Below are 9,363 nucleotides of genomic sequence, written 5' to 3'. Positions count from 1 at the left end.
TGCATATGTAGCAGAAGATGGCCTAATTGGCCATCATTGGGAAGAGAGGCCCCTTGGTCTTGCAAACTTTATATGACCCAGCACAGGGGAATGCTAGGGCCAAGAAGTGGGAGTGGATGGGTAGGGGAGCAGGGGCAGGGGGAGGGTATAGGGAACTTTCGGGATAGCATTTGAAATGTAAATAAAGAAAATATCTTAAATAAATAAATAAGTAAATAAAGTAAAAGGTTCACTGCTATGGACCCAGTGTTTGCATCCCTTCCTCAACTCACACAGTATCACAGTCTCAATATAATGGCTCCAGGAATCAAGACTTTGGAGAGGTAATTAGGTCATAAGGTGGAGTTACCATGAATAAGATTAGTATCCTATTAAGACATGACTGTAAACTAAGATATTGACCCTACCAGTGCCTTCATTTGTACTTTGCAGCCTCCAATAAAAATATATTTCTGTTGGCTAGGCAACCAATTTGACTTGTTCTGATAGGCAGACTGTTAAAAAATGTCATTGTCTATTCTAACACTGCCTTATTTCTCTACTATCCTGAATGCCATTTGCTACGATTTCCCTGGCTCTACATACTACATACTGCCTTATGGTAAAATGTAAATTCCAGCCTTGAATGACTGTTTCTCTGACTTTAGTCACTTATTAAGGTTGTTCAGTAGTATGCACCTTACTGTGTTTATGGATTTCTAGTCAGTTTTGCTGTTTTATATATTCGATCTTTTATTTTTCTTTACATCTCTCTAGCTTTGCCAGTCCTCCCATTACATCAGCAGTAACAATCTCATTTCTATTTATTGATTTAATTAATTAGTATCTATGGCAGGATAGGCATTCAACAAACAGTATTTGACATAAAATTCCCAACAAATAATCATTTGTATATTCTGTTGTCATAATTTAATTTAAAGAAAGTGAATTACATGTGTTGTTTTCACAACATTTCCAAATGCTCAGGGTAGTGCTAAAAACTAATTGCCAGAGCTGAAAGATAGAAAGGAAAATGAGTTGTTTAAAAGTTCATAGCAACTACATAATTAAGACAATATTGTGTATGAACACCCTATTTCCAGGCCTCATATTAAGTGTTTACAAGGATAACAGATCTAAGAGGTCAAGCTTTTCTATGTAAAATATGGTAAACATAAGAAAGAAACTAAATACAAAAATTAAAGAAATGTACATCAAAATTAAAATTGTGGTGAGTCTTCTGTGTGCAGTGACTGGGCAAGACACAGCTGAATTGTTAGGTATTTGTAAAAGGTAAAAAGATACATCTAAGACTAAAAGTGATTATTTTTTATTTTTCAATGTTTTCATTTCAAAAATGTCTACTCTAATACAAAAGGAACTTAAAAGAGAGCTAGGAGTCTGCCCAGTTCTTTTTAGTTGGGCAGACTCCTAACTGGTCTTATCCCAAGAAGACACCATATCCTGATCCATCCTAGAGGATCTGATGTAGCCAGAGGAGTTGGTAAGAACCCCCGCCCCCAGTCTCAGAGCTGCCCACTGGGAGCCTGGTAGATGCAGGACCCATCACCCACCAGCCCCCCACCCCCCGCCCCTCCTGGATCCTTTCTGCTGGCTGTCCTTTCTCCTAGGGCAGAATGCTAACTGGTCTGCTCCTGTGAAGACACCATATCCTGAGCTATGCTAGAGAATCTGCTGCACTCAGAGCAGTTGACACCATATCCTAAGACATCACAGTGGGAATTTATAGTGCCCACCTCCAACAGGAATACAGGGTATCAAGTAAGGGGGGGGGATTGCCATCCCACAGTAAAAACTCTAACCCATATTTGTTCCTGTCTGAAAGAACTGCAGGGATGGAAATGGAGGGGAGCCTGAGAAAAAGAAGGTCCAGCAACAGGCCCAAAGTGGGATAAAGCTGAAGAGGAGGTCCCAAGGCTTGACACTATTACTGAAGCTATGGAATGCTCACAAAAAGGAGCCTAGTATGACCACACTCCAGAATATCCAACGAGCAGCTGAAAGAGTCAGATGCAGATATTTGCTCCCAACCAATGGACAGAAACTGCTGGCCCCTGTGGTTAAATTAGAGAAAGGCTGGAAGAAGCTGAGGAGGAGGGCAACCCTGTAGGAGGACCAGCAGTCTTAATTAACTTGGACCCCGAGATCTCTCAGTCACTGGATCACCAACCAGGTAACACATGCCAGCTGATACGAGGTCCCCAACACATATACAGCAGAGGACTGCCAGGTCCGGGTTCAGTCAGAGATGATGCACCTAACCCTCAAGAGACTGGAAGCCCAAGGGAGTGCAGAGGTCTGGTTGGGTGAGGGTTGGGGGGATACTCATGGAGACAGGGGTATGGGGAGGAGGTATGGGATGTGGAACAGTGGGAAGGTGGAAGGGGGGAATAAAATCTGGAGTGTAAATAAATAAAGACAAAAAAAATTAAAAGAAAAAAGAAAAGAAAATGTGAATCAGTAAATAAAAGCATATAGTAGACATACTCTCTTTCTCTTCCTTCTTTCTGCTTTCATATCCAGGGTTTCTCTAGGGCTGCTCACAGGCCACATTCTTCCAGACTCATCTGTTTTAATAAGGATTACTTCTTGTTCATCTTCATGCTAAGGAAAATGAATGAGTTTAGTTAATGTTTGAAAAACTCAAGCAATGGTAAATTTCTATACTTAACAATGAGAAATTACAGAAAAGATTCCTGTTTTCATACAAAACTATGGGTTATTTTGAGTCTTTGGGATTTAAGTTTTTAAAGTCTATTGGATTTTTATCACCTGCTTTAAAGTGACAGTAACAAAAGACAAGATGGGGAGAGACCAAAAGTTCATTTTAGTTTTTTAGTAACTTAACTATAGAAACAATTTTGTATTGTTTTTAATTTAGCATATGGGTGTTGAACCTAGGGCCTCACATATAATAACCCTCATATTTACTTTAAAAAAAAAAGATTCTGAGATATATTCTTACTAAATTGTCCAGAGTGGCCTTGAACTAACTAGTAGGAATGGGGTAGGAGAAAGACTCAGTTCTCTTTAACAAACTTCTGACTCACTAGTCACTGAGAGGTTGACCATGCTCAAATGAGTATATGGACACCATAAATTTGAACTGGTGTACTGTTTTACTTTTTCTTCTTTTTTATTTTCCAGAGAGGGCACAAGGGAGGAGAGGGGTGGACCTTAAAGGACTGAAAAGTGTGATCAGGATGCATTATGTGAAATTCCCAAATAATCAATAAAAACATTATGGTGGGGGCAAAATAAGATGATAAAGTATTGTATTGGATCTGTACAACAATACCCATCTCTGATATAGTGGATATCATATGTAATGGGTGTTCCATAAACTTATAACTTGTAACAAGGCAACCAATTGTCAAGGCAGTCTTTTCAAAGTCGTTATTGCAATGATAATAATGTTTCCTTTTCTTAACTCTTTTCAAATACCTTTCATGTGTCTGGCTTGTCATAAGCTATTATATTTCACATAGTTTAAAAACATTATCTTGCCTAAAAGATTGTAGACAAATGTAACATAACACAACATAAACATAAAATGGCATAATAAAAAAGTTTTCTATGATGAACATAAATGTCACTGGTAACAATCAATAAGAGCATTAGGTGATAGATTCATTAAAGATCATTGAAAAGAAGCTGATCAAATTACTCAACGTTTTAATCTCCTCCTCATGTCAGAACTCAATATAAAAATGAATTCTATTTACATTTAACAGCACTGATGTTGAAGAAATAAAATACATCCTTATTAATGTTCTTAAAGGAATATATTTTTTCTCCAAATAGTTAATCAAGATTAAAGACTGTCACTAGTTTTCACCCTTATTTTTGAGATGTTATACTTTAAATCTTTTTACCTGTCCCCTTGCTAGAAAATATAAACATGGGAAAATATAATAATGTGACTTCTAACTTTATTATACTATGAAAGCTGCTCTGTATTCTAAAGATTTTTAAATTATTAATTATATAATCGCATTCCTTAATTTGAAAGTATTTTACTATATTTATCACATTCTCTAGCCTGCGATTCTTTTTAGTTTTGTGTGGATGTGTGCACAGTGATGTATATGTGTACACATGCAAATGGAGACCAGAAGATGACTTGGATGTGGTTCTTTGACCTCTTGTTTTGCTTTGTTTGCTATTTTTACACTGGATTTCTTACTGGCCCAGGATCTACTAAGTAGGTTAGGCTGGCTAGGTAATAAGCCCAGCAATCTGCCTGTCTCCACTGTCCCAGGACTAGGGTTATCATGTTTTATTACATGAATTCTAGGGATCCAACTCAAGTACTGTATTGACAGAACCATCTCCAAAGTTCTTAAAATTTTTTATGCCTTTCTTTCTTTAACTTAGTTACTCAATCAGCAACTATTTTCAGCATCCATACGTCTACAAAATAAAGTCCCTGACCTCAAGGTTATAGGTTCACTTAGGCATTACTCCCATAGGAATTACTAATATACAGAAAGCTAGATTCACTTTCTGTTACATCTTAGAGATATCTGTTATATGCTAGTAATTCCAAGATTTACTGATTTCCCAGAAATCCAACCTCACTGCCACTAATACTGTCCCACACTCTACTATTAAATGTAAACCTAATTGTGCTAGTCTTTACTTATTCTAGAGAGTTCATTATCAAAGACCAGGGTGATGCTCAAAATGATCAGTTGTTACGGATTGCAAAGGTTAATAACACAATAAGAGAACAAAAAAACTGCACATTCATAGATCTTTGAAGTCAGTAAACAGCAATTTTGTATTAATTCTATCTAAATTAAAAATTGAGACATTTTCTATATTCTTGTATTTTTATTTCACATACATGAATATTTTGACTGAATACATGTGTACCACATGTGTGCCTGGTCCCAGAAGGAAAAGATAAGGGTGCAGACTCCATGGAACTAGAGTTACAAATGTTTATGAATTACCACGTGAATGACAGAAACCAAACTTTTGTAATATCACAGAGACATCTTTCCAGCCCCATTTCCTATATTCTTTATTTCATATCCCATATGAGTCACATTTTATGACACTATCAGTCCAAGATGAACCCAAGAAACACACACACACACACACACACATTTTATACATCTATAAACAACCTTAACCCTTCATGGAACGCTAGGAGCACTATAGTAAATAGTACAAAAGCCAAGAGTCTGGAAGGCCTTCAACTTCTGACCCTGAAATTCTTTTCTAGTTCTTCATAATTCTGGTAAATTTACTATATATTTTAGTTTCATTTTACAAGAAAAGTTACCTTCTTATTCAATAAGGAAACCAAGGATGCAATTATTTTAAATTATTCTCAACAATCACAGTTCAATCTGTACAGTTTTCAGTTTTCAAAGTGCTTTGTCTTATCCATTCAGAGCTATAAATCATCCTTATGGCTCACAAAATTTGTGAGTTCTTAGTTAAAAGAAAAAAGAAGAAAACAAAATACTTTTCATTAAGTCAACTTGGTGATATAGCCAGGGTTGAACACTATCTACTGGAATGTAAAGTAGCTATGGGGAAGCAAATACTATTCTCACATAAATATATTATCAATATTATAGTAAGAAAGATAAGTATTTGCCAGAAAAAAGAGTAGTAGATTTACCTTCAAATCTAGTTGTGACTTAAAACTCTCTTTCTCATTCTTTGTGGAATAGGATATATAACCTTCTGATAGACATCATCATTTAGATTGTCCCTTCATTCCTACTCAATGAAACTTCTAGGCAGGTGTTTTTTTTTTTGGGGGGGGGGAGGAAAGGGTTTATTCAGCTTACATTTTCCACATCACTGTTAATCACCAAAGGGTGTCAGGACTGGAACTCAGGGACGTCAGGAAGCAGGAGTTGATGCAGAGGCCATGGAGGGATGTTACTTACTGGATTGCTTCCCCTGGCTTGCTCAGCTTGCTCTCTTATAGAACCCAAGACTACCAGCCCAGAGATGGTACCACCCAAAAGAGGACCTCCCCCCTTGATCACTAATTGAGAAAATGCCTTACAGCTGGATCTCATTGAGGCACTTCCCCAACTGAAGCTCCTTTCTCTGTGATAACTCCAGCATGTGTCAAGTTTAGGCAGGTGTTTTTATTTGTTTCATGCAATTCTAAGTAAATGAACAAACCACAGATAAAATAATTTGCCTTGTATAAAATTAATATCTAATTCAAATCTCTTAATTTTCTGTACAAAAAGAATTTAAAGACACCAACCTGCAGAATCTTGAATAAAAGCAGATTTCATTGGCCCTAGGATGAGGTTTCCATGAAGGAATCCTCATGAAATTTACACACAGACATCTAGTGTTACAACAGCAATAATATTAAACTAAGGAATAATATAAATAATCAAATAAACTTTTATTACTTACCTCTACGCCCAATCTTTTTGCTGGTATCTGTGTTTCTTTATATTTATTTGCCTCTTTAAGTTGGGCTTTAAGTTGTTCAGCTAATTCCTTCAAAATAAGATAGTAAGCTGTGGTGTTAAAATTTTCATTGCAGAATATTTCAAAGATATAAGACAGAAAACAGCTTAGCAAAACTTCAATCATCAAGTCACACTAAATTTTAATGTGTATACCTCAGATACAAATTGCTAGATGAGAGCATTTGTTTATGGTTTTGAGGTGAATAGTTTTAAGAAATTGTATTTTGAGAGAGGCAGAAAAATGGAAGAAATACACTAGAAATATATTAAGAATCACACTTTTGCAATTTCTTAGGTATTACAAATTTCTAATATGGAAAACTTCAGTTATTTGTCATAGGAAGAAATCACAAGACAAAAAATTGTATTTTCTTCATTTCTGGTAAGAAATTTACATAAAAATTTTGAATATATTTCACTATCCTAAGAACTCTGTAAATTTATGTAAAACACAAGAAATTATAAACTAAATATTTATGTGACAAAAAAGAACATGCTAATCTGCAATGCTTCCATAAAAAATAGAACACTTTTTTTTTATATGTAAGTTAACTTACTATGTGACCACTGTTTTCATTGATTCCTCTGTGCTTTCAAACATTAAACTTCAGGTTTTTCCTACTATAATTACTTGAGAGTTAACTCATCTCTCTTACTAATTTTTAGGCTGAGCTAAATTTCACTGATTCAAAGAAAGGCAGGGAATACACACAGTCTGTTAAAAAAAAAAAAAACTGAGAAAAAAACTGATCTTCTTTAGCTGCCTCTTGAATTTTCAAGAAAAACTGTTCTGATAGTATACCAGAATAAAAAAATGTAAAGAGCACTTATATTTACATTTAAAATAAACCCATGCTTAGAAGTGGGCTTATTATACTACAACATAGAAAGATTCCTAGCTTTGCTACTCTGACATATCTAATTTAACACAAATTAGCATAATGGGCATATCACCATAAGTACATGGTTGAGGAGTAGTTCCTAACAAATCACTCCTGTTTCTCTTTAACTTGAGACAAATTGATCTTCCACTCATAAACATTATTTAGGTTCTTTTTAAAACATTTGTAATTTATTGGTGTGATGCATCAGAGCATGTGTATAGAGATGAGAGAACAACTTACAGTAATAAGCTCTCTTCCTTCAAGTATGTGAGTCACATAAACCTCAGGTCATCGGCTTTGGTGGCAAGATTTTAGGTTTTCATTTTAAGAAAGCAATAAACACTGCTGGGCTGCACAAAGCTCAGTGGTTAAGAGCATTTGCTGCTCTTACAGAGGACAAGAGTTCAATTCCTAGCATATACTTCAGGTGGCTCACCACTACTTATAACCCCACATATCTTGTGGATCCAATACATTTTTCTGGCCTCCCTGGGCACCCCAATATACATGAATATACACAGACCCATATACAGACATTAATAAACATTTTTAAAGAATATTAAATTTTTACAAAAAGAAAATAAGCATTCCTAATAAGTTAAAATTGAATAAAACAAAGGCAATTTTAACTCCTACAACTATGTCCCAAAATAGAAAAGTGCTTAAAAATAACAATTTTTTCATAAAGTTCAGAAATCTAATAAAGGGGAGACCACACATATATTTCTCTGGTAGAGGAACTGTAAGAGTAGTATTTCTAGAAATTCTCAAGAATTTCTTTAAGAAATTAAGAAACAGTAATTATCTTCAAAGCATGCCACAGACTAAATGATTGATGTTTCTAAACAATCTGTAAGAATTAAACATTTCACTCTTCTCCAAGTGAAAACACACAGGGGTCTTACCATATTCCCCATCATTTCTGCCTTGATAATCTTGGCCCCCAACTTGTTCTTTTCATCAACATTTAAGATATAGGTGGACTCTGCCTCTGGACTGAAGGTGAAACAGGACAGGGGAAGAGCATACGTCATAAACAACCTCATGCATTAGCTTAACTCACTTCAGCAAAACATTCAGCACTAGTAGGTCAGAGTTCTAACACATAAAAGTTAAAATCAGCATTCTAGGGTGAACTACACTTCAAGATTCTGTTAAGAACTCAAAAATGGTCAATATAATACTGTTACAATAATAACTGAAAAGATTCCCAATAACTGTAAAATAAATAATATATAAATTATATATATAGATATTATATGTTAATGTTTTATGTTATATTAATAATAATATTATATACTAGTATTTAAAAATGGTATTTTTGAATAATCAGCCAGTGTACTGGTACACACCTGTAATATCAACAGTCAGGAAAACAAATTTAGCAGCTGTCATGAGATAGAAGCCTGATTGAACTACATGGTGAAGAGGCCAATCTGGGCCATATTTAGAGATTCTATTGCAGAAATAAACAAACAGAATCTATACTCACTCTAAGAAAGAAATAAAACAGCCAGGAAGTGGTGGCACACACCTTTAAACCTAACATTTGGGAGGCAGAGGCAGATGATTTCTGAGTTCGAGGCCAGCCTGGTCTACAGAGTGAGTTCCAGGACAGCCAGGGCTACACAGAGAAATTCTGTCTCAAAAAAACCCAAAAATCAAAAACCAAACAAACAACCAAAAACAAAACAAAACAAAAGAAAGAAAGAATGAATGAACGAATGCAAGCAAACACACTAATATCAGACTACAACTTTCTAAACTTGAGAAATTCTGTATTCATTTGACAAGTTATTGATCATCTTAGAGCTATAATCTTGAGTATATTTAGTTGCAGTCAACAAATAAAAGCAACAACTGTGCGTTCTCTTATAAAATTGGCCCATGATTAGAAACAAAAGTAACTTTGCTACATCCACTCCAGTGAAGTCTGTGTGACAGGTTTAGAAACCTGGAAGCAGTCCCAAGGCAAGGAATTTCACAGAAAGTTAGCTTCCTTAAACCTTGGCATTCCC

General features: G+C 35.3%; 1 protein-coding gene across 3 annotated transcripts in view; it reads right to left on the bottom strand.

Annotated features, from left to right (window-relative positions):
* Window positions 1-9,363, bottom strand: part of Cwf19l2 (CWF19 like cell cycle control factor 2) — a 73,321-nt gene that overhangs the window by 22,773 nt on the left and 41,185 nt on the right. For all 3 annotated transcript variants that reach the window (XM_021206823.2, XM_029543321.1, XM_029543322.1), the window contains 3 exons: window positions 8,251-8,341; window positions 6,403-6,489; window positions 2,488-2,604 (listed from right to left, as the gene is read on the bottom strand). In XM_021206823.2, coding sequence (XP_021062482.1) covers window positions 2,488-2,604; window positions 6,403-6,489; window positions 8,251-8,341 — 295 coding nt within the window. The remainder of the gene's footprint in view (window positions 1-2,487; window positions 2,605-6,402; window positions 6,490-8,250; window positions 8,342-9,363) is intronic.

The sequence above is a fragment of the Mus pahari genome, chromosome 10 (genome assembly GCF_900095145.1).
Source record: "Mus pahari chromosome 10, PAHARI_EIJ_v1.1, whole genome shotgun sequence".
Taxonomy (NCBI): Eukaryota; Metazoa; Chordata; class Mammalia; order Rodentia; family Muridae; genus Mus; species Mus pahari.
This window is presented reverse-complemented; position numbering and strand designations above follow the sequence as displayed.